The sequence below is a fragment of the Hyaena hyaena genome, unplaced genomic scaffold (genome assembly GCF_003009895.1).
Source record: "Hyaena hyaena isolate Hyena2069 unplaced genomic scaffold, ASM300989v1 scaffold_220, whole genome shotgun sequence".
NCBI lineage: Eukaryota > Metazoa > Chordata > Mammalia > Carnivora > Hyaenidae > Hyaena > Hyaena hyaena.
In genome coordinates, this window is record NW_024080852.1 from 1038153 (window position 1) to 1063417 (window position 25265).

Sequence of the window (25265 nt, forward strand, 5' to 3'; positions counted from 1 at the left end):
CTAGGTTTCTGTACCCCCTTTTTCTCCTTTGAGACACTCTGAGCACCTCTAATAATTTTGTTGGTTATTTCTAACCGTTGGCTCGAAGCCTTTCTTCCAAGCTTTGCTGTAACAACCCACGAAGCTGGGACAGATCTGTCTTGCTCATGACTGAACAGCAGCACCTTGAGTGTAAGAAGTGCCCTGTGAACGTGAGCGTGTGTTGCGCACTGTAGGAATGCACAGGAGAGTTGAGCACCACACAGGGAGGGAAGGGCTTTTTAGAGAAGGCCAGACATCATAAACAGGTACAGGTGGGTGGCAGAGGAAGAAAGACAAAGAAGACACCTGAGCGAGGGGAGGGTGGAGAGGGGAGGATGGAGAGCAACAGCGTGGGGGGATGGAGAGGGGAGGATGGAGAGCAGCGGCGTGGGGGGATGGAGAGAGGAGGGTGTTTGGAGTGTTTTCAGATGGACAGTAGGTATGATGAGTTTGGTGTTTTAAGAAGCATAATTGGATAAACTGGAGGCTCCATTACTCACAATGAAAGCCTTGTGGTTTCATTAATATAACCTTCAGTTATAGTAAATCTGACAAAATGGGGTATCTGAGTTTCCACCTGACTTTACATTTAACTTCAAAGTACATCGTTTTATGTGACTTAAAGTAATAGCAAGAGAAAAGCAAGATTAGAAGCATTAGCAAGGAAAGTTATAGAAGATACCCTTGTACATGGTCTCCTACCCTCAGTGAGACCATCATGAGGACTGTCCAAATGTTCGTGTTAAAATGCACATAAACTGTATAAAAAATCCTTTATGCTTTCCCACCTAATAAGTCCACAGCCCAATTATCATACATTTCTCTTTTTCTGCTTATTAAATTATAAATACAAGGTTGTCATCAATGTCTGTATCTTATAGTAAGATCTTCTCTTAGTAGCACATACTTTAAAATGTTAATTATGATATAAAGGAATTGAATTAAAGTAACATTTAATATGTTAAGAATCATACCGTGTACCATATTAGAACGTTATAATTTGAATTAGGGTCTGTCCTTACTCTAAAGGAGTCTACTACCCAAAATATATGATTAATTTTTTAAAATTTTCCTAAGTCACTTCATCTATTTATTTACTTACCTGTTTTATGCCTGCTCACCCTCACCTTTTATCCTTTTACAAAAGGGTTCATCGATACATGTGACTTTTTAATGCTTCGCTTTTATGTTACTACGTTGTTTATCTGGAGCTGAGTCATGAATAATATATTATCAGGATGCCGTCTGATAGGACCGGATCTTCAGGGAGCACATGTATTTTCTGATGCCGTGATGCATACTTGAGATCTAAACCTTTGAATTCAGTGAAAAACATTAAAAGCTATTGCTCCAACTTTCTAAAGATGTGTGTTGCTTAGGATGAAGCAGAAATACATCCAGATTGTTAAGGCCCTAAGAATAACAGGCCTCCTAAAATACAGCTTAGCACAGTCCTAGTTTTATATGACAACTGAATATGTTCTTTGCGTCTCTGATATTTTAATCATAGGTTTAACATTAGACAAAATTTGGGCAGAGAAGTTGTCATTAACTTCACACTATCGATTGTGTACTAGTTGTATTTGGTAAAATTTTGATATGTTTTAGCCGCCTTATACCAAGTTTTTTAAAATCAGTTTTTCAATCAAATGACACAGTATGCTGAATAAGTACTGTGTGAAATGAGGGCAAACGACGTTTATACATGCACACAAATATTGACAGCTGCAAATTAAATATGGACTGTGGGATTATTACCTCTTATATGAAGTTCTTTTTTTTTAGATCTTTTAATCACCTGAGAAAATATTAATTTGTAATTTGTATGTATGAGAACAGTTTTCATGTGTTTATGTCTAAATTATAGTTCTCAACTATTGAGATTAGGTAAGGGATATTAGTCTTTCTATCTAATTCCTACATGGTATTTCTCAGATAGATGCATTATGTTTAGACATCTTCAAGGTATTATGAGTTTTAGAATATTTATTTGTATCCACTAATTTTCAATGTTGGGTTAGGTGTGCATTACTGTTTTGTAATGGACCGATGGCTTTTTTGTCTGTTTGTCCAAATGCCCATTACTTCTCGCTTAAGACTCTATCTGATTGGAGTAATTACTCCTCACTCTCATCAGCTCTGATTCCTAGGGCTGTAGGAGCGGCCATGATAGTGTTCTGAGTGGTAACTTCAAGGGACCCTGGTGTCTCTAGTATGCTCTACTCTGATAAGCCAGTGTCTTTGGCAAGATTCCAATCTCCTCTAACGGAGAATTTAATAAATGTGTTGTGTGTGTTAACATGTATTCGGGAAAGGGATGAAGAGTCTGTAGTAGAGGGCACCTGGGTGGCTCAGTAGGTTGAGCATCCGACTTAGGCTCAGGTTATGATCTCACAGTTCGTGGGTTCGAGCCCCGTGTCAGGCTCTGTGCTGACAGCTCGCTCAGAGCCTGGAGCCTTCTTCGGATTCTGTGTCTCCCTTTCTCTCTGACCCTTCCCTGCTCACGCTGTGTCTGTCTGTCTGTCTGTCTCTCTCTCTCTCTCAGAAATAAATAAAAAACATTAAAAAAAAAAGTCTACAGTACAGACACTTGGCAAAGCCCACCTCAGTCAAGGTGTCAGCGGTAATTCCTGTTGATAGTCCAGGCCCCTCTCTATAACTTAAAGGGTGACAAGGGAACTTGGGAAGTTCTTTCTTAAGACCCTTAATTCCAGGTTATCTTTGAAAAGAAATCAGAGTCACACTGAGTATCATTCTACAAAATACCTGACCGAAATTTTCAGGGTCATGAAAAACAAGGAAAGATCGCAAACTGTCTCAAACGAGAGGAGATGAAGGAGACATGGAAATGCGGTGCAAGGTGGCATCCTCACTGGTCCCTGAAGTGGAATAAGGGTGTTAGTGGGAAACTGGGAATGTGTGAATAAAGTCTCAAGTTGAGTGAATAGCAGTATATTGGTGTCAATCTCAGGTAGAACAGATACACCATGGTTACAGAAGATGTTAACATTAGCAGAGACTGGGTGAAGGGTATAATCCTTATACCCAGGGAAGTTATAATCTTTGCAACTTTTTATTAAATCTAAAATTATTGCAAACTCAAGAGTTGACTTGAAAAAAAAAAAGTTTACCGTTTGACATATGCTCCAACTATAGGGTAGTATAATCTTTTTTGTGACATGGTTCAGTAAGGTAGAATTAAAAGGCAAGAACTTCTTAGCACCCAGGCAAATCCAAATACTTTTTAATGAACTCTTTCACCTTTAAAGCATTTCCTCAAAAAGAAGGAACTTTTTCCTCAAAAAGTTTCAAAATATACAACAAAATTTCTCTGTTGTATATTTCAGCAACTATTTTATGGGAAAACTATGCCTGCTTGAAAATCTTAGCTGGAAACTTGACGATCGTTAAGCTACAGCAACAGCCCAGGTCCCCAACCTTCCTGGTTCCTCAAGACCTCCAGGAATGGTGCTAGTTAATCAAAGAGAACTGAGATTAGGTAGAATTTTATCAGCATTGGCTCCAGAAGAAGTAACCTTGCTTATTCCTGCACTGCCTCCTTACATGTCAGAGTCCTGTGGTCTCCATATCACCACCTCCATTTTCACCTGGCTCTTCTTAGTGAGATACTCTGTCACACCTGCCTTATTATCTTATGTCCCCGGGCTTCAGTGATTACTTCTGTACCATTAACCCCCTAATTTATACCTCTCATCTAGATCCCCCAAACCTTTGTCTAACTGCTAACTGGAAGGCCAGAAGAATTTCATTTCAGGGTCCAGAACAAAAGCCATCATTTTTCTCACTGAATCCCATTTTCTCTTTCTTCTTTATCTCATCCATCCACCTGGCAGAAACCTAAGAGTAGCCTTGTATTTTGCTATATGTACCATCCCTGACCAGTGGGTCCCAGCTCCCGTAATTCTGTAGGTATCTCTTGTGCTCATTTTTATTTTCCAGCCTTACTGCTACTAGGTTAGTTCAGACCTTTATCGTTTCTCACTTGGGCTATTTTATTAGCATCTGTTTGACCTCATTCACTCTACTCCCTTATAAAAACTCCTGTCTTGTATATTAAATGCATATTTGTTTGAAATCTTTTATGTCTCCCGGTTATTTACTCAATAAATATTTGTTCATTGAGTAAACATATTTCCAATAACATTAATGCAAATTCCCAAGGACATCATAGCAAACCTTAACTCAATTTTTCTTTGAAAGGGATTTCTTAATAGTATTTTTGATATCCTATTAATTCTCCTGCAACATGTTTAGATGACTTATCCTTGTGTCTACCATTGTAATAGTAAATATGCTTATTATTAAAAGCATTAGTCTTGTATTGTAGTTTTTTGTTTCAAGTTTTTATTTAAATTCTGGTTAGTGTATAGTATTAGTTTCAGGAATAGAATTTAGTGATTCCTTGTTTACATATAACATCCACTGCTCATCGCAACAAGTGCCCTCCTTATTTTTTCTTAATGTTTTTTATTTATTTCTAGGAGAGAGAGAGAGAGAGACAGCGTGAGCAGGGGAGGATCAGAGAGAGAGGGAGTCACAGACTGAAACAGGCTCCAGGCTCTGAGCTGGCAGTCAGCACAGAGCCCGACGCGGGGCTCGAACCCACGAACCGCGAGATCATGACCTAAGCGAAAGTCGGACGCTTAACTGACTAAGCCAGGCGCCCCACAAGTGCCCTCCTTAATACCCATCACTCATTTAGCCCAATCCCCAACACCCACTTCTCCTCCAGCAGTTTTTTTCTCTATAGTTAAGAGTCTCTTATGGTTTGCCTCCCTGTCTTTTTTATTCTTCCTTCCCCTATGTCCATCTGTTTTGTTTCTTAAATTCCATTTTTTACTCATATGTTAATTGTTTTACTCTGACTCATTTATTTCACATATAAACTCATGATTTTACTCATATGGTAATTGTTTTACTCTGACTCATTTATTTCACTTAGCATAATACACTTTAGCTCTATCCATGTGATTACAAATGGAAAGATTTAATTTTTTTGATTGCTGAGTAATATTCCATGGTATATATATTGTGTGTGTGTATATATACACATATATACACTGCATCTTTCTCCATTCATCAGTTGATGGACATTTGGGTTCTTTCCATAGTTTGGCTGTTGTTGATCATGCTAGCGCTGCTATGAGCATGAGAGCGCATGTATCTCTTCAAATCAGTGTTTTTGTATCCTTTGGGTAAATACCCAGTAGTTCAATTGCTGGTCATAGGGTAATTCTATTTTTAATTTTTTGAGGAAACTCTGTACTGTTTTCCAGAGTGGCTGCACCAGTTTGCATTCCTTCCAACAGTGCAAAAGGGTTTCTCTATCTCCACATCTTCACCAACATGTGTTGTTTCCTGAGTTGTTGATTTTAGCCATTCTGACATGTGTGAGGTAGTATCTCATCTTAGTTTTGATTTGTATTTCCCTGATGATGAGTGATGTTGAGCATCTTTTCATGTGTCTATTAGCCACCTGGATGTCTTCTTTGGAGAAATGTCTGTTCATGTCTTCTGCCAATTTCTTCACTGGATTATTTGTTTTATGGGTGTTGAGTTTGATAAGTTCCTTCTGTATTTTTAATAATAACCCATTATCAGATATGTCATTTGCAAATATCTTCTCCCATTTCAGTTTTTTTTTTTTTTTTTTTTTTTACTGTTTCCTTCTCTGTGCAGAAGCTTCTTATCTTAATGAAGTCCCAATAGTTCATGTTTTCTTTTGTTTCCCTTGCCTCCAGAGACGTGTCTAGTAAGAAGTTGCTTCAGCCAGGGTCAGAGAGGTTGCTGCCTGTTCGCTCCTCTAGGATGTTGATGGTTTCCTGTCTCACATTTAGGTCTTTTGTCCATTTTGAATTTATTTTTGTGTTTTCTGTAAGAAAGTGGTTCAGTTTCACTCTTCATGTTGCTGTCCGGTTTTCCCAACATCATGCAGTGAGTGTATTGTTATTAGAGGTTTGGTGTTCAAATGCTTGGGACAGGGCTGGCACTCTTTCTAGCTGCATGGTGATAGAAAGCTGTTAAGTTTGTTAAGCCTCAATGTTCTCATCTGCAAAGTCAGAATAACAATCTACCTGGACCAGTGAGTTACGGGGCAGAGTGCCTCATTGCCTGTTACATAGAAAATCCTTAATAGAAGTATAACAACAGTAGTGTTAATAGTCATATATTGTTTTATGTAGCTCTTGTGATCTGCAGCATACTTTGTATAATGTATTTATATAATGTATTGCTTTTTGTAAATTACAGAAGCTATAGGATTTATAATTATTTTACAAAAATATATTTTGTGCGTAACAAAAAATATATTGTGATCTTTTGATTTTATAATAAATTTCATAGACTCACATGATTTTAGAATTAGACTGTGTTTTTAGAAATCTCTTAAACTAGTTACAGTTTATAGCCCAGGTTCATGGACTCATCAATAGCATTGGTTCTTTTGGACATATTCTCATTTCACAAGAATTATTTTAATACCAGAAACTTGAAGGAAACGGAGGACTCCTTAGGTGTTGAATTGTTGCCTCAGGGATGTCTTCACCGTCCTTCATTCCCAGGGAACCGGTGAGAATGGCATGTGTGTGTTTAGTAATGGAATCCAGCATAACCCAGCCAACCATGGCTCGTATCTTGCCTTGGCTCAGAGAGTAAGCGGGACATGTGCTCTGACTTGTGTAATCCCGCGACAACCATTGTGTGCCTTATGCTCCCCGACGGATGTGTTCAGAATTTAGAGTTGCAAGGACAGACTTCCTCCCTGTCACTACACTGTGGAAGCTGCTGAGGGGTCTCCTTCCCACTGGCTTGGCGAACTTGGTTGTTATGCTTAGTTGGGCAGCTAAGTTCAAGGCCCCAATCCTCCAGTCTCCTAGAGGAGACAGATGTACATGTAACTGCAGAATAACTCAGACTGCAGTAAATGCTGTAACTTGCCTCTACAGAAAAGATTCAGCTTTTTAAAGTAATTGTGGGGCGCCAGGGTGGCTCAGTCGGTTAAGCATCTGACTTTGGCTCAGGTCATGATCTCACGGTTCCTGGATTCGAGACCTGCATCAGAGGAGCCTGCTTCAGATTCTGTGTCTCCCTCTCTTACCCTCCCCTGCTCATGCTGTCTCTCTCTCTCAGAAATAAATAAAACATTAAAAATAATTTAAAGTAATTATTTATATGGAGCTCTCCTATTTCACCCTTTAACTTTGCATTTAAGAAAATGGAATAATATAATTGGTTTCCTGATGATATTGCAAGTCATATTCATGAAGTCTTTCATAAAAATTCTTTAAAATTTTTTTAATGTTTATTTATTTTTGAGAGAGAGACAGAGACAGAGCATGAGCAGGAGAAGGGCAGAGAGAGAGGGAGACACAGAATCCAAAGCAGGCTCCAGGCTCTGAGCTGTCAGCACAGAGCCTGACATGGGGCTCAAACTCATGAGCTGTGGGATCATGACCTGAGCTGAAGTCGGATGCTAAATCAGCTGAGCCCCCCAGGTACCCCCATAAACCTCCCTTTTAAAATAACAGCCCCCAGCCCACCTCCTCTCAGATTTCTCGGCTCAGCAACCCTTATCCCCCTGTCTGCTCAATCTTCATCACATTTGTCATCATCTAACATCCTATATAGTTAGGATGTTGGTTTTTGTTACATCCTCACTCATGGAAATGCAGACTTCATGTGGGCAGGTAACGGTGTACATTTTTATTCCCTGTTATATTCCCAGCACCTACAGGAATACCTGGCACATAGCAGACACCACATAAATATTTACTGAATAAATGAATGTGCACATATAGGGAAGAATCCTTTTTTTTAGCAAGTCTTTTTATCAAATACTGGCAAAGTCTATTAAGTAATCTACTTTAACAAGGCTTATTCTGCTCCAGCTCTTGTTATAATGGAAGAGTTTTTGGCTTTGGCAGTACATGGAGCTAGTTTTTGATCATATATACCTTTTGTTCTTCTCTTCGTTTTATGGGGTAGTGGAGGAGCTGTGTGTAATTTAAAATGGTACATGAAATACCTTCTTCACATTTTATCAATCGGTGTCTTGTAACTTCTGGGACCTGCTTCTTTTTCCAAGGTCTAAGTTACCTGCAAAAGTTGAGGGCTACAAAGTGAAAATACATAGAGATTGTCTCATAAGCCATTACCGATGTGTACTTGACAAGAATACATCTTGCCAGCTTCCTCGAAGTAATACCAGTCAGTTCCAGCATCTGCTGTCTAGCCGAGGCAATGGAAGACTTCTGTGACAGCCTTCTCTACCTTCTTGACTGAGCCTGTCTACCTCAAAGCCATGTTGTAAACCGAAATTAGTCATTGTTATGAATTTCTAGAAAGTAACACATGGACACACATAGGCAGCTTCAGCTGTACATACGTTTGTCCACAGAAAACACGTCTTGTTTTTAGTACATAACCAGGATGGTTATCTTTATCAAGGGCTGAAGTAACTACTTATCCATTCAGGCTCTGGAACAAATACTGTGCAAACCAAGTATCAGAAGAAGAAGCAAGAGGAAGGAAAGTGTTCTGGGCATGAATTCACCAGCTGGCTGTTTCTTAGATCATTTCAGAGAAGCCTTCAAAAGAGAAATTCACATCTCTGTTTTTCCTTCTTCTCTGAGACCAGCAATCTTTTTTATAGTGCTGTGTAACAAGAGAAAATAGATACACCCAGTGCTTTGAAGTGACTCGGGGGATGTTGCTGCGGATATAAAAAGCTTACTGCCTTAGCAGCTCTGGCAGCCCCATCCATCCATGCCACAGGAGAAGCATGCTTTTGTAGGCCCCGGGACAAGGGTTAAGTTTATCTGCTTATCAGGAATCTCAGTTGGATGACTCGCTTGCCAGGTAAAATTTCTTATTAAGGCAGAGAGTTGCCGATGCGGTAGGTGTGACGCCTCGTCCGCAGAAGGCGTGCTAGCCTCACATGGAGAGGACTGTTTTATTGTGAATTGCTGCAACGTGAAGATGCAGAAACTGCAGACAGAGGAGGAAGGAAGTCTATCTTGAGGATTTCTGTAAGAATAATGCACATAGAGTGGAGTATCGTGCAAACACTGAGTAGATCCTAAAATCTCTCCTTCTGCAATCTATGATTGTGATTGTGATTGTCCACGATATTAATTATAACTGCATTTGTAAGAAATGATTTGTATGTAGTTTAAGTCATGACTGACAACTAATAGGCTGTCCCTGCTTATCCCGGGGATGTACATACCAGATCAGTATGTCCTCAGTGGTAGCCAATTAGGTCATCAGGAGAAGAGGAATATATCCATAGAAATACATTCTCCTTTGTGTTTGATGACGAGGGTAGGTATCTCAGAAGGTTCCATTTAAGTCAGAGGGGAAGATGGAATTTGTATCGCTTTCACTTTCCATTCTTTTCATCTCTTCTTCACTGGAAGTAGAAAATGCCATCCTGTCTCCGCTTTCCCAGCACATTTGGACTTAGCATACAATGGCCAACATGCCTGTCTGGAGCAGCAAGTAGCGTACCAAAAGCTGGATGGCTGGCGGAGAAGGAAGGGAAGTGCACTCCTTTCCTGGGCCTGTGATGTACCTTCGCCTCTTAACATATATGTGAATATATGTAATCTCCAATATGAGCAGCTGGGGCGAGATATCTAGGAACACATAGGGAAATAGGAAGATCTGAATTCAGGGTACACTGATTACATTTTAATTCTGTTTCCTTATCCATTTCTACTAGAGATTTTAGATGGTTAGAAAATAGACCCTAAGTATTCTGATTTTTTGTTTTTATTTATTCTTTAATGTTTATTTATTTTTGAGAGAGAGACAGAGCATGTGTGGGGATGGGGCAGAGAGAGAGAGAGAAAGGGAGACACAGAATCCAAAGCAGGCTCCAGGCTCCAGGCTCCAAGCTGGCAGCATGGAGCCCCATGTGGGACGCGAACTCACAAACTGTGAGATCATGACCTGAGCTGAAGTTGGATGCTTAACCAACTGAGCCACCCAGGTCCCCCAGTATTCTGATTTTTTAAAGCATTCATACAAATACAGGAAATTATTTCAGAAAGAGGGAATTGTTACTGAACAAATGTTTGATCCTAGACGGCACTCCACTTACTATGGATGCCCATGGGTACGGAATACATTTAACAAAATAGTATACAAAAGCATTGCTTATAACATTAAAGTGAACCTAAGGATGACGAGATGATCAGCTATTTTGTGTATGTGTATCAGGTAATGCTCACTTCCTCACTTTGCAAAAAATAAGCTTTAAGTAATTAAAGTCACGGCAGTAACAGTTTTAACATTCTCATTCGGCATTTTTAAATGCTCGAATGCATATCTAGAAACCAGAGCGTTAATGACCAAGTGCAAAATTTGCAATCACAATGTTCTCTATTCTCCCAGAAGGTGGGAAGGGGATAATTAACATAAACTATTTATATTGCTCCAGATTGCAAAACCTAAGGATTGCAGTACAGCAAGTCTGATGGCCACCTATTATAAACTGGTCAGTAAAACATGAAGAGAGGTTTATATGGCTCAACTTTGGGAAAATAATACACTCAAAGTATTGCAAACAGCTAAATCTAATCCAGCCAGATATGGAAACCAAGAGTTTCATTTGTCACTGTGGACAAGAATATACAGCAAAGACTTCTTTTATGGCTGACGCACAGCAAGAAATAGCTTTGAGTAAAAATGAATCCTGGTGATGCAAGAGAGGATAATTGCTATTAAAAAATGATCCTCAGTGCAAAAATACTCACCTTCAAAGAACAAAGCGATCCTTTTTTTTTAAATTTTTTTTTAAGTTTATTCATTTTTGAGAGACAGAGACAGTGTGAGCAGGGTAGGGGCAGACAGAGAGGGAGACACAGAATCTGAAACAGTCTCCAAGTTCTGACCTGTCAGCACAGAGCCTGATGTGGGGCTGGAACCCACTAACCCCAAGATCGTGACTTGAGCTGAAGTCAGACGCTTAACCAACTAAGCCATTGAGGCACCCCAAGAACAAAGCATTTCTGACCAAAGCCAATCTGTTTGCACAAGGGTTTGGACAATCATCTGTCTCTTCTTACCTTGCTCAGTAGGTAGGAATAACTGCAGGAAGTAGGTACAGGTTCATGTCTGAGTTTCCACAGAATGGAAAGAATGACTGTTCTGTGCACTGATTTCAAATATTCACTTTCAGTAAGGAAACAGAGAATTCTTAGCCAGAGTGAAAAGTGTCTGATCCATTTTGAATAGGATGCTCAAGAATGTAGAAGGGAATTTTTTCATTCATTGAGCAATCATTTAGCATCTGTGGACAAAATTAATATAATGCAAATTGTAATAGCCTTTCAAACTCTACTTCCAAAGAGCTAATTGTTTCTGAATATGATATAAATGATATTTTGATTTTTTATTTTACACTAAACACCAACTATATCGAAGATACTATGTGCCATATTCTGGCTGTTCTAAACCACAAGTAATACATCTTTCCATTTCTCAGGACCCCATAATTCAAAAGGAATATCTTTGAATACATTTTCCCTAGAAAAATCTTCATATCCTGATAGTGTGAGAGGTTTGGAGACCATAATTAAATCCATTGGATTTATAATAATCCATGTACTTATTTATACAAACTGTGACTTTCTGTAATTATACTTACTTGTAAATATAGTCCTTGCTCTTCAAAGAATTTAATTTTCAGCAGAGATAATAGAATAAAATCATGTAAAAAAATCCATCAGTATGTTTGCTTATTCCATCCAGCTCTCCTTGGCGCTTACTTCCTGATACAGAGAAATGTGAACACATGCAAATTAGCTCTTGCCAACCCTTGGTGTATTTACTTGGGAAGGAAAAATAACATGTTCCACATTTTTGTATATATCACAGTGTTGTTTTGTTTGTATGAAAAAGATGCTTCATCCCCAGGGATCTCTCTGATATGGCTTGTACCTACAGTCCAATTAATCAAGGAAATATTAGTACTCAGGACAGATCTGTAAGGGAAGACAGAACTATCACTAAAATCAGGCTTGAGATGTTTTAACTAAAACATTTCAAAGCTTTGTCCGGGGCCAGCCCAAGCAACCTTGCATTCTTCTGGGAATGAGCTCACTCATTGTCCTATACTCTCTCAAGAGCAGGGTACCTGAAATTAAAGTGCTTCACACATTCCTAATAGCAGTCTGAGAGTAAACAAAGAAAAATTCAAACCGTGTATGCACTCAGGGCTCTATGGACGAGAACTGTCCACAGCAGTTGTGAGATTACATTTACAGTTATAAAGATTGTGGTCAACATGGAGAATTTTTAATCTCTAGATATGGAATCTGAATTTTGATCCAGAGGTAATGGTAATCCATTAGGGACTTTGGAATGGAAAGCCATCAGATAACTTCGAAAAATAGAATAATAGTTGGGTGCAAGCTGAATTAAAGGACAGAAACGACAGTGACAGTAATAATAGAACCAGTTACAGGGCGCTTTGAAGAATAACTCTTTAATCATTTTCCCTGTCAAGAATTTGAGAAAGGAATAGGGGCCATGAAAATAGACAAAGTGTATACTGGATAATGATTTGGTCTTGTTTGCCAAAGAGTTACGATGTGAAAACTGTACCATTCAGCTAAAGGATGCCCATTATATATATCCAGCCCTTCTATTAAATATTGCCGTTGAAAATGCAAGCTGAATGAGGTGCAATTTCTGACTCTAATACCATGTAGCCTTTGGGATACTTGCTTTGGTTAAGCAGATTATCCTGATAGGTTGTCAGCGATGCCGTAGTTGAAGTCTGATGGGATCCATGAGGAGCCTCTTGGGAGTGAACCTTCTCCAGTGCCCAGTCTCCTTGGGGAAGACACATTAGGGGCTAGACAGAGTGAGAAGAGGGCTCCATTCTGAGAATTGAAGGTTAAGGATGAAACTCGTAGGTTTGGTATGTCATAGGGCAGACAATACTGCAAGTACTAATCACACACAAGAGCTAACAGAGAATGAACTGGTGGGGAGGAAACACACATGCACACACACACACACGCACAGACAAGCTTGGATACGTTGATCAATTTTCAGTGCTGTAAATATGTGCTTTTATCCTCCCTTTTTAAAAACTTTTCTTGGGGTGCCTGGGTGGCTCAGTTGGTTAAGTGTCTGACTTCAGCCCAGGTCATGATCTGACAGTTCATGAATTCGAGCTCCAAGTCGGGCTCTGTGCTAGCAGCTCAGAGCCTGCAGCCTGCTTCAGATTCTATGTCTCCCTTTCTCTCTGACCCTCCCTCTCTCTCTCTCTCTCTCTCTCTCTCTCTCTCTCTCTGTCAAAACTAAATTAAAAATTAAGAAAAAACTTTTCTATAAAATGACATGTTCAAAAACAAGTTTTATATAAACAAGTTTATGACATTTCCTTTATTATTAATACATTTTTAAAGTTTACTTATTTTGAGAGAAAGTGTATGAGCAGGAGAGGGGCAGAGAGAGAGAATCCCAGCCAGGCTCCACACTGTCACCGCAGAGCCTCATGTGGGGCTTGAACCCATAAACTGTGAGATCATGACCTGAGCCAAAATCAAGAGTTGGACACTTAACTGACAGAGCCACCCAGGCGCCCTATTTTTATGACATTTCTTAATAACAGCATTCACAATTTGAAAAAGTTGGAAACATACTCTTTTCAAACAACTTTTTTTTTTTTTTTTTAGGAAGTGGAAGTAGGCATCCTTTGAAAATGCTTACACTAACCACACACTTTAGCCTGAATTTTCTTAGACTTCTCATCTGTGAACTTCCAAGACTCATTGTCCCGCCATTGGAAGAGGCATTGTTTCTTTCTGACCCAAACAGGCTTATGTTAAACTGTGACAAAAGTGAGCCTTACTGAAATTTAAATGGGATCCCTGGAGTAGCCTTTTGACAGGCTGCCATTCAGCTGGTGTATGCCGTGTTTGTGAGTACAGTATCTTCTGACAGCGTAAGAGCTGTGGTCTTTAATTTCCTTGGTGTCTCACTCTGTTTTTTATTGATCCCTGGAATTATGTTATAGGCCTATGAAAACATTTTGGCATTGCTGATTTTGGGGGGTCAATTTATTGTTTTTGCTCTATCTTTATCCAACTTTTTCCTTCATGGCCTGTGTTGGGTTTTCCATCTTTAAAGTATCAGACAATTGGACAAACAGTCTCATCTTTTCAAGCCTAACTGTAGTACAGTACAGATCTTTGAAAGTTAACAGAAGCTTAAGATTCACGTCTTAAATTTTTTGAGTCCCTAGGGTTTACTTTTGTTAGTTGGCTGTGCTAATGTTAGTTATAATTCTCAAATAGTAGGGTAAACGTACGTCTTAGTTTACAGGGCATGGTCTTGGTTTATGCTTGTATTCGTGGTGTCATTACTTATATTGTCCCCTGTTTGTTTTCAACAGTATCTGTTTGTGTGTTAAATTGTATGGACGCCCTGTATATCAGGAAGAGCCATAAAGAAATTGTCCATTTGTGCAACTCTAGAATTCAATTTATGAAACGTAAATGTAATTAAAATATGCTGACAGCCAGTGTCTCTGCTATGGACTTTATGCATGCTGTATCTAAGACTTTTTGAGGACAAACAGAGAAAAACATAGAGCTTGTTTACTGAAAGGTTGTTAATGCTATAAAAGGAAACTGACTTTGCTTTGCCTTTTAGTTGTTCTCTACCCCTCAACCAGTCTTTTTTTTTTTTTAATATTTTTATTTATTTCTAGGAGAGAGAGAGAGACAGCGTGAGCAGGGGAGGGTCAGAGAGAGAGGGAGACACAGACTCTGAAATAGGCTCTAGGCTCTGAGCTGGCAGTCAGCACAAAGCCTGATGCGGGGCTTGAACCCACGAACCGCGAGATCATGACCTAAGCGAAAGTTGGACGCTTAACTGACTAAGCCACCCAGGCGCCCCGCCCCTCAACCAGTCTTGCCATGAATCTATTAAGGCAAATCACACAAAGCTAAGGTTTTCATTTATTTTATAAACAAAATAGACAGTTATGATTTAACCTGTTATGGTGGAAGCCAGAGGACGTTATGTGGACTGTTGGAAGTGAAAGGAATCTTGAAAAATATGTTAATGGCTCTGGTCTATCCCTTATCTTTATAGATGAGCCAGTTACATCGCACAGCACAGAGGTTTTCTAAGTTGTATGTGGTTACCTGGCTTTTAAAAGAATATACCACACTCTGGTCAGATCTCCAATATATTAGTCCAGGGTTTTGTGGTTCCTTTTGCTAGACATGATTGCATATGAAAGGCCAAAGGCAGCCCTATTCTCACACCTTGCTAATAAGATTGTAAAAACACTTGTTTAGAATTATAGCTATTGGGTCCTTGGTACATCACAACCAATAGCAAACATGTCAGCCTCAGACACTGGCTTCCGTCTTTAGAGAATATTAGGCATGTTCAAAAATAAATGTCTGGCCCGAGACTTTGTATGCCCTCTCTGCCAGTGCCTCTGAAATGCATGGTCCATCCTCACTAAAAACTCCTATTGATTTGCAGTGTCGTTATATCTAACTCCAACACAAACTGAGCTTTTCCCTAAGGACAGCAATTCTCTCAGGCCGTAGTAGTGCTGTTGTTTTGTTTGTTTTCTTTCTTCCACTACTTTTTCTCACCTGGGCTCTGGAAGTAGAGGTAGGTGTGTCCTCAGTCCTTTTTGCTGTTTCTAGATTTGTGCTGTCCAAAACTCTAACCACTAGTCACTTGAGTCCTTGAAATGTAGTTGATTCAAATTGAGATGTGTTATTGGTGTAAAATACATTCAGGATTTTGGAGACCAAGTATGGAAAAAAATGTGAAGTATCTTGTTATTTTTACCAGCCTTATTGAGTAATAACTGACATATAATAACGTATAAATTTAAGGTATACAACATGACTTGATACACACATGTAGCACCAAATGATTACCATAATAGAGTTGGCTGACACCTCCATCACCCCAGGAGGTAATTACCTTTCATTTTGTTTTGTTCTCAGTTTTTCATATGGTGAGAACATTTAAGATTTACTCTCTGCACAGCTATCAAGTATATTATACAATATTGGTAACTTCAGTCATCATGCTGTACAGTAGATCCCCAGAACTTATTCATCTGTTAACTGTGACCAACATTTTTCATTTCCCCTGGCAACCATCACTGGACTCTCTGTTTTTGTGAGTTTGGCTTTTTTTTAGATTCCACATATAAATGAGATCACACAGGATTTGTCTTTCTGTGTCTGACTTACTTTTAACATAATGCTTTCACGGTCCATCCAGTGGTTCCACTGGTAGGATTTCCTTTTTTCTCGTGGCTGAATAATACTCCAGTGTGTGTGTGTGTATGTGCGCGCGCGCGCGCGTGCATGTGTGTGTATGCGCACATCTTCAATCAGTGGATACTTAGTTATTTCTTTATCTTAGCAATTGTGAATAATAATTCTGCAAGGAACATAGGAAGGCAGATATGTCTTCAAGATCCTGATTTCCTTCTTTTTGGATGTATAACGAGAACTAATTTACATTTCTCTGATGATTAGTGATGGTGAGCATCTTTTCATGTCTCTGCTGGCCATGTGAATGTCTTCTTTAGAAAATGGCCAGCCAGCACCTCTGCCCATTCAGGTTGTTTGGGTTTTTTTGTTTTGAATTATATGAGTCCTTTATGTATTTTGCATATTAATTTCTCATCAGATAAGATGATGTGCAAATTTCTTCTTTAAGTTGTCTTTTCCTCTGTTTATTTTGTTGTGCAAAAGCTGTTTAGTTTGATGTAGCCCCACTTATTTTTGCTTTTGATGCTTGTGCTTTTAGTGTTATACCTAGAACTTGGTTGACAAGACCAGTGTCAAGGTTCTTTTTTCCTATGTTTTCTTCTAGGGATTTTATAATTTCAAGTCTTATGTTTAAATTTTCAGTTTATTTTGAGTTAATTTTTTGAGAGGTAAAGATAGGGGTTCAATTTTATTCTTCTGCCTTGTTCAGTTTTCCCAACACCTCACTGTTTTATTTATTTTTGAGAGAGCTCAAACGGGAGAGGCAGAGAGAGAGACAGAGGACCTGAAGTGGGCTCTGTGCTGACAGCAGTGAGCCCAATGTGGGGCTTGAACTCACAAACTGTGAGATCATGACCTGAGCAAAAGTAGGACACTCAACTGACTGAGCCTCCCAGATGCCCCCTCAGTGTTTTTAATACAGATTACATCTTAAAATGATATTTTAGATATATTGTGTTAAAATCTATTTTTAAAATTAATTTTACCTTTTTAAAAAAAAAGGCTTTTAAATATGTAGCTGCTAGAACATTTACAATTGCCTGTGTGTCTCCCCTTATATTCACATTGGACCGTGCTGTTGTATTCCATTCCTCTTTCAGCCTAAAAACTGTAGTATATGTGCTGCCGAAGCAAACACAGGCCTAAAAACTCTAATTCTCAACCTCATGGCATCAGATTTTATTACCCTCATTACCTACTGCTTTGGTCCTCATTGTGAGAGTCCTGGTCATTTCCCTTTGTCAGGTAAACATCTAGGTCACCAGCATTTTTTCAACAATATTTTCTTAATTCATGGTAAATTCCATATATACTTAAATAAACCTTCCAATATGCCGATCTCTTGTTTCCTTAAATGTATCCCCTCTGATTATCTTACTTACTTTTTAAACTATGAACATACCTACAATTAGTCAATAACATTTTTATAAACCCTCCCTCATCTCTATTTTGTTCATTTGACTACCTTTCTTATGCCCGGACTCCAGCAACTCTTCCAACTCAACCAGCACTCTGATCCATTCATTGGTCATGCTCTTTGATTATCTTTCCAACCTGTCTTAGCCCTTCGTTTATTCAAAAAATATGTACTGGACACCTCTTATGTACCATGCTTCATTTTGACTCCTAGAGCTAGAAAATCTCTGCCATCATGTTCCTTTTAGTCCTCTTGGCATGAGAAATAATACGACAGGCTAAATTAGTAAGATATTTAGCATGGTGTTGGATAATAAACTGCAAAAGAGAAAATGTAAGTCAGGAAATGGGGATATGAACCATTGGCATGGAGATGGGGAATTTTTAAATACATGGCTAATGAAGAAAGTAAATGAGCTAGCCGAGTGAATATCTGGGGCTAATGCATTCTAGGCAGAAAAAAACCTACAAATGCAAAGTCCTTGAAGCAGTAGGGACTCTGGGGTATTCCAGAAACAGGAAGGGGGAAAGAAGTATGGCTGGAGAAGAGAAGAGGAAGGGAAGAGAAATAGAAGGTGAGGTCAGAGAGATACATGGATATCTAACAAGGCAGGGCTTTAAAGATCCTAATATAAAATACTGTATACTATTGGAGGATTTTGAGCCGAAGAATATCATAATCTGACATTGGAGGCGTTGTAGTATTTTGAGGGCGATCCAATGGTGGCTTACACCCTCTGGGGGTTTTGGTGGCTTAAGCCATACTTAAGACGAGGTTGTGAGTGTTGAGAAGAGGAGAAATTCTGGATACATACTGACTTTTGGAAACACATGGATCAGGTCATTCTTCTGCTCAAAATAGTTCCCCATTTAATGCCAATAAAATTCAGAGACCTAACAATGGCTTTACAAGTCTCTACGAATCTAACACTTAACATTTTACTCGTTTCTCCTACTCATTTCTCATTTAATTTTAGTAGCTAGCCTCCTGATACTCTTTGAGATTGCCTGGGGCAATGCCACTGTTTCAGGGCCTCAATAAAGTCTGCTGTCTGAAGAATCCTGCCCCAGGTACCCGTACACGTGGCCACCTCCCTCCTCTCTTTTGGGCCTTTGTGCTCGTCTTCTTACTTCTGCCAGCTAGTCTGCCCTCACTCCTATTTAAAGTTGAAGCATCCTCCCAACCTATTTTTGATCTCCCTTTTCCTGCTCTGTCAGTCTCCAATCTCAGCACTTAACTACCATTTCACATCCTAACACACAGACTTATTTTTGTATGTCTACCAATGGCACATTATCCTCCATTTGAATGTGAACTCCATGAAGGCAGGGGTTTTGTCTTCCTTACTGATAATGTCCTGACTGTTTAGCATAGTACCTAACGCACCGTAAATGATGAATGAATGTTACCAGAAGTAGCAAATATGAAATAAGTTACTCTTCTCAAAAGCCGCCGACTTCTTGAACCCTTGCTAAGTAGGGAAGTACTATTTTAGAGGAATTAGATGACGTTAACTTAGCCTCATTAGCTTTTTGCCTCTCTGGTTATTTATTCAGTTTTTCCTGAAGCTTTTATATGCATAAGGAAAGCTCGGTAATTACTTGTTGTCTGTTCTGTTGCTAACACTGCGGCTCGTGTCTGGGATATAGGAGCCTCCTCTGGAAGGAGAGATACTCCAGTATATCAACAGTTATAATAAAGTGCACTGGGTGTGCTGCAAAGAATAATTATGTTACCGGAGTTCGGAGTTTTGATGAATGCAGACACAGAGCAGCATGCGGAATTGAAGGGTTATTATACTTACGGGTCCTAGAGAGGAAGGCAGGGCTTGCCATGGGGAGGGGGCACATGGGAGGAGCACCCACTGCGCAGGCTCAAACAGGTCCGAGAGCCGAAAGACAGAGCGAGGCCCCATCGGAAGTGCTTCCTGCGGGTCAGGGTTGGGTACACAGGCAAAGGCGTGAGTCGGTTTCATTGGCGTGTTTCAATGTCACTAGGTCATTGTCGGGAGAGGGCACGCAGGGGGAAGTTGTACAGTGACCAGCCTTAGCACCCTGTGCCCCTGGTCTCCAGGGCCAGGTCTCACAGCCTGTCTTGTAAGGATGTTGAGGCCTCCGGAAATAGCAAGTTTTAAAAATATATGGTACCCTGGGTGATCCTAGAAATAAACGCACACAGCTTTGGATCCACAGAGAAAAGGCACCCTGGCAGCCTGTAAATGGTCCATTTCAGAATGAACGCTTCCCCAGTGGCACTGTAATCCTAAAGACCTAAACCTGGCCTTGGAAAACCCACGTAAATGTGCAGGGCTGGTGCCTGCCTCCCTCCTGTCTCTGTGAATATCAGACGCCCTACTTCCAGCCACAGCCACAGCCCTCCCCTGCCTCCACCGCCCCCCCCCGCCCCCGCCCTGCAGCCTGCATTGAACCTCTAATGTTTTTAATCAGTCTTGCTAAATACTTCCTGTAGAGAGAATGAGTAGTGATGAGAAGTAATCTTGTGGCTTCTTTATTCTGAAAAATTCAATCATTGATCTACAGATACTGCTTATTCATCATGATACCCCAGTGTAGAAGATGGGGATTAAATTTCAGCTTTAAAGGTTATGGGATCCCTCAAGGCTTACAGTATGGTAATGAAAAACTGAGAACCTAAAAAAGGGATTCCAGAATCTGCGTAGTGAATAAACTCTCACCAGTCCTTGCTTCTGATGTGAATTTAGGATTATGTGCCTAGGAAGATGCCATGTGCTTTTTACCGGAGCCTTAGCGCTGTTCACATATAACTTCTTTTCAGGTCCTTTCCTTCAGTTTCAAGCAAATTCTCTTTAGTTTTTTTGAGGTCATATGTGATTTCTGGGCCTGTCTGTACTGGTCCTATTTACTAAGTATGTAAGTACTAAGTATGTAAGTACTAGTGAGGCCTCCTAGTTACAATTAGATGTGATTAACCGGACTCGATACTCCAAACAGAAGCCGTCTCCGTAGCAGGTGTATGCCTGGTGCTTACCAGTGACTCCCTCCTTCTGAAGATGAGCACATGTCCATGTCTTTGCCTTCGTATTCAGAGTAATACAGGTTCCCAGGATGCATGGTCTTCCTGGACCCCAAATCGAACTCTCTGAGTTCTTGAAAATTCTCCAAAACTAGTATTAGGTTACACATGTGTGGTATGCCTTAGAATACGCTAACTTGGACATGAAGCTGTCTTACATATAAGGTAAAAATTCCTGTTCTTCCTATGCTCAGGTAAAGTCAGAAATAGCAAATTCACTTCAAATGTCTTGATTCTTCTACAAAATTTTCCATTTGTGCTTCTCCCGGACCCTGTTCTGATTTACAGAGTCTCACGGAATGGCAGTTAATCCGTTTCTTCCTTAGGTGCATGTGTCCTTTCTTACAATGTCTCCACACCCTCATCCCTCAGACACCTCGCTGTCTCTGTCTCATGTGAGACATTGTTCAGAGTACCGGGGCTGTAACAGTGGGACCAGAGGAACACAGCCTTGGGCTTCATGGACTTTATACCACTTACTGTTTCTCTCAGAACTGTACAGGTCATAGTGGTGCTTGGTGAACATATTATTCTTTTAAAATCATGACGTCTTGGGGCACCTGGGTGGCCCAGTCATTTGAGTGTCCGACTCTTGATTTTTTGGCCCAGGTCATGGTCTTAGGTTCTTGAGTTCGAGCCCCATGTCAGGCTCTGCACTGACAGCGCAGAGTCTGCTTGGGGTGTTCTCTCTCTCTCTCTCTGTCTCCCCTTCCCTGTCTTCCCTTCCCTCACTCATGTGTGCTTTTTCTTAAAATAAATAAACTTTAAAATAAATAAAAGTTAAATCATGGCGTCTTTCTGGACTAAATGTTATTTAAGCTTTTTTTTCATGAACTATTTTAAAAACCTGAAAACCAAATATTCCCAATATTTTAAAAAATGTTTATTTGTTTTGAGAGAGAATGAGAGAAAGAGTGTGAGCAGGAGAGGGACAGAGAGAGAGAGAGAGAGGGAGACAGAAAATATGAAGCAGGCTCCAAGCTGTCAGCACAGAACCCAACTCGAGGCTTAAACCCACAGACTGTGAGATCATGACCTGAACTAAAGTCGGACGCTTAACCAACTGAGCCACCTAGGCTCCCCGAGATGCTCCCTATTTTTAAACAATTTCTATTTCACTCCAGATAGAGTGATTATTACAGTCAGTTTTTATTGCTTGTAAGGTTTTCTTACAACATTTTAATTAAGCTCTTTACTACTTCCTCTTGCATGAAAAATATATCCACTTTGACTGTGTTGATATATTATGGAAAAAGGAAAGCAGGGTAAGGGGAGGGGGCAGTGACCCTGCTCTGTTCTCCGGGAGCCTGTGGCTTGCTGCTCTATGCAGGAGAAGGTTACTCCACCCTGTCTCATTCCCCACAACCCATCTTTACCTTTAGTCTTTATAGAAGGAAAGCAGCACAGTAATTTTATATATAAATATCCTGGAAATAAATTTTCAACACCAGGGGAACATTTAAATAAATTATACTTTAGTTATAGGAAATGTTACCTTGAAAATGTTAGGTGAAAAAATAATGTCAAACTACAGGTAACAATAACAAAAATGTTACTATAACTGTAATAATACCGAAAATAATAAAGGCAATAGAAGAGTTGCTAATGTTTTTATTTGTTTATTTTTAAAGCATATTTATTTTGAGAGAGAGGAAAAGAGAGAATCCCAAGCAGGCTCTGTGCTGATGGCGCAGAGCCCGACACAAGGCTCATTTCCACAAATTGGTGAGATCATGACCTGAGCCAAAATCAAAATTAGGACACTCAACCAACTGAGCCACCCAGGCAGCTAATACTTTTTAAACAATCACTATGTCACGAACACGTTCTAAATGCTTTACACTTAATTCTTTTAATTACTTCATTTAAATCCCACAACAACCTTATCAATTGGCAAATAGTATCCAACTTTTACATGTGAGTATAAAAATGAAGTATCGAGAGTTTAGGCAACATTGCTGGGTTCAGTAAGAAGATGACACCTGTCCTCAAGGTACTTGAATCCTAACGGTGTGACAAACCTGTGAAACAGGCGTGGTGTCTGTCTCGAGCCATGTGTTACCAACGGAGACCCCACAGGTATGCCATGGGAAACCAGAGAAGATTCCAAATGGAAGGAACATGCGAACAGAGTTGTAAAGAAAGAGTTGCCTAGTTTTTTTGAATGGGCAGATGAGAAAAACCTAAAACGAATTGGGTCTCGAAGTGTGACTGCCAGTCACCAATTATGTGACTTAAAACAAGTGGCTTTTATTCCTTCATCTGAACTACAGAAATGATATCTATCATTTCTTGATGGCTTATCAACTAAAGTACAGTAATGAGAGCTTTTTTTAGTTGTTAGATGCTATTTAGTTATTGGAAATTCTTTAACTATGTGACTCTCCCTTTTGCTTTGCCTTGCTTAGGTAGATGTAATTGTGACCTTGGGCGGTCTCGGTGGGCGTTTTGACCAGATCATGGCCTCTGTGAGCACCCTCTTCCAAGTGACGTGCATCACTCCTGTGCCGATTATCATAATCCAAGAGGAATCCCTCATCTACCTGCTCCAGCCGGTAAGTGAAGAAGAAATACAATGTCAGCACGTTGCTTCCACAAAACTTCTAACATTTGAGTAGACTAGGACTGAACATGAGCCTAGTGTGTGTCTTTGAACTTGACACATGAGCAACATGGACCATGTTTGCTTCATTTTACTATGCCCTGAAAAAAAAAAAATCACATAACTTTTAATTAAATTGACTAAGAATTAAATTTAGCCCTTTTGCATTTTGAGCAGCTGAAGTGAATGCCACTTGAGAAACGTCTCAACAGAGGAAGCACAGAGCTTGGCAAATATTTCAAATGGAATTCTCATATATTTTCAGTGCTGTCGTTATTACTGGAAACTGGATTTGATTTTGTTAAACGTTAAAAAAAAAAATCTTTAGCTTTTACTCTTCATAAGTTGCCCACTTATTAATTTCACTGCTTCAGAATAAATTTCTAAGGATCAATGTCATTCACTTCCCATGATAAATATCAAGGAAATTTTCTATCGATATTGGGCTAGAACAGAATTCTTACTACATTAAACCAGTTTTATAAGGTTGATCAGTTGGTTCCTTTAGAAAAATAATCATTTTGTAACATTTTCAAAAGAGTGTGGACAGTTATTTTGCTTTGTTGCCTCTTATTGTCATGTGCTGCTTATATTACATTGCTCCTACCCCATCTGCTGTCCGCCATCTGTAGCATGTCATTGCCTAGAAATTGTTGTTTAGTTAATATAGTGGGTATAATGTATGTTCCCTGTTGTTCAGACAGCTTTGCGTTTTTGTTTTGTTTTGTTTTTCCTGGCTCTTTGCATTGCCTAGCTTTGTTGTTTTCTGGAAAACTTCTAAGAGATGTGAAAAGGGCGTTGAAGAATTCAGTTTTCTGACTCCATACTCTCCATGGATTTAGTCAACAAAAGTTATGAGGTGCCTGCTAATCTTCTCTTTTTTTTTTTTTTTTAACATTTATTTACTTTTGATAGAGACAGAGCACAAGTGGGGGAGGGGCAGAGAAGAGAGGGAGACACAGAATCCAAAGCAGGCTGCAGGTTCTGGGATGTCAGCACAGAGCCTGACGCGGGGCTTGAACCCACAAATTGTGGGATTGTGACCTGAACTGAAGTTAGCCGCTTAACAGCCTGAGCCACACAGGCACCCCTGGAGTGCCTGCTATTTATTGCAGTGCTAGGCAGTTGAGGATTAAAAGAAAATACTAACATGATCTTTGCTCTCTAGCACGTATCCAATGAAGAAGTCACTTATAAAAACATGACATAGAACACTGTTAAAAGATTGGCACATAAATAAGATGAAAGATTATAAAATTTGATTATATGTACAGTACAGGAAGCCCACCTTAGAGGCCCTCACATTTTATCCACTCCATTAGTTCAACAAATATGTTTTGGGTACCTGCCCTGTGCCAGGCACTTACGCAGTACTGCAGCCAGCTAAAGAGACAAAAATCCCTTGTTTTCGTGGAACATTCATGCTCTTGAGGTTACAGTGCAGCAGAATCTGCGAAGATGAGGGGACGTTTGCTGTGGGAGATGATGAGAAAGTCATTTAAAGCAGAAAGGAGCCACTAAAGAAAGACGGAGGCATGAGGAACATTGTAGGATCTGCAGGTCATTCTGTTCAGCAGTGTGGAAAATGCCAGAAGATAAGACTAAAAACTCCTTTGATCGTTAAGAGCCTTGAATCCTACACGGTAGAGTGTGGATTTTTTCGCTTGAGGTTATGGGAAGTCATTAATAGATTTCACTTAGTGGTATGACATGAGCAGATATGCTTCTCAGATTTCTAATTGTACGTTTGTTAAATACCTGTATTTCCTTACAGACTCTGAAGAGTGAAACTTTCTACCATTGTGAATCATTGAGCTTTATTACATTGTACTCTGTTGAGGATATGATTGCTAACGTAGTCAACTATAACTTGGCT

General features: G+C 39.7%; 1 protein-coding gene across 5 annotated transcripts in view; it reads left to right on the forward strand.

The window, feature by feature from the left end:
* Window positions 1-25265, forward strand: part of TPK1 (thiamin pyrophosphokinase 1) — a 332856-nt gene that overhangs the window by 173384 nt on the left and 134207 nt on the right. For all 5 annotated transcript variants that reach the window (XM_039243072.1, XM_039243076.1, XM_039243077.1 and 2 more), the window contains one exon: window positions 23196-23342. In XM_039243072.1, the coding sequence (XP_039099003.1) occupies window positions 23196-23342 (147 nt within the window). The remainder of the gene's footprint in view (window positions 1-23195; window positions 23343-25265) is intronic.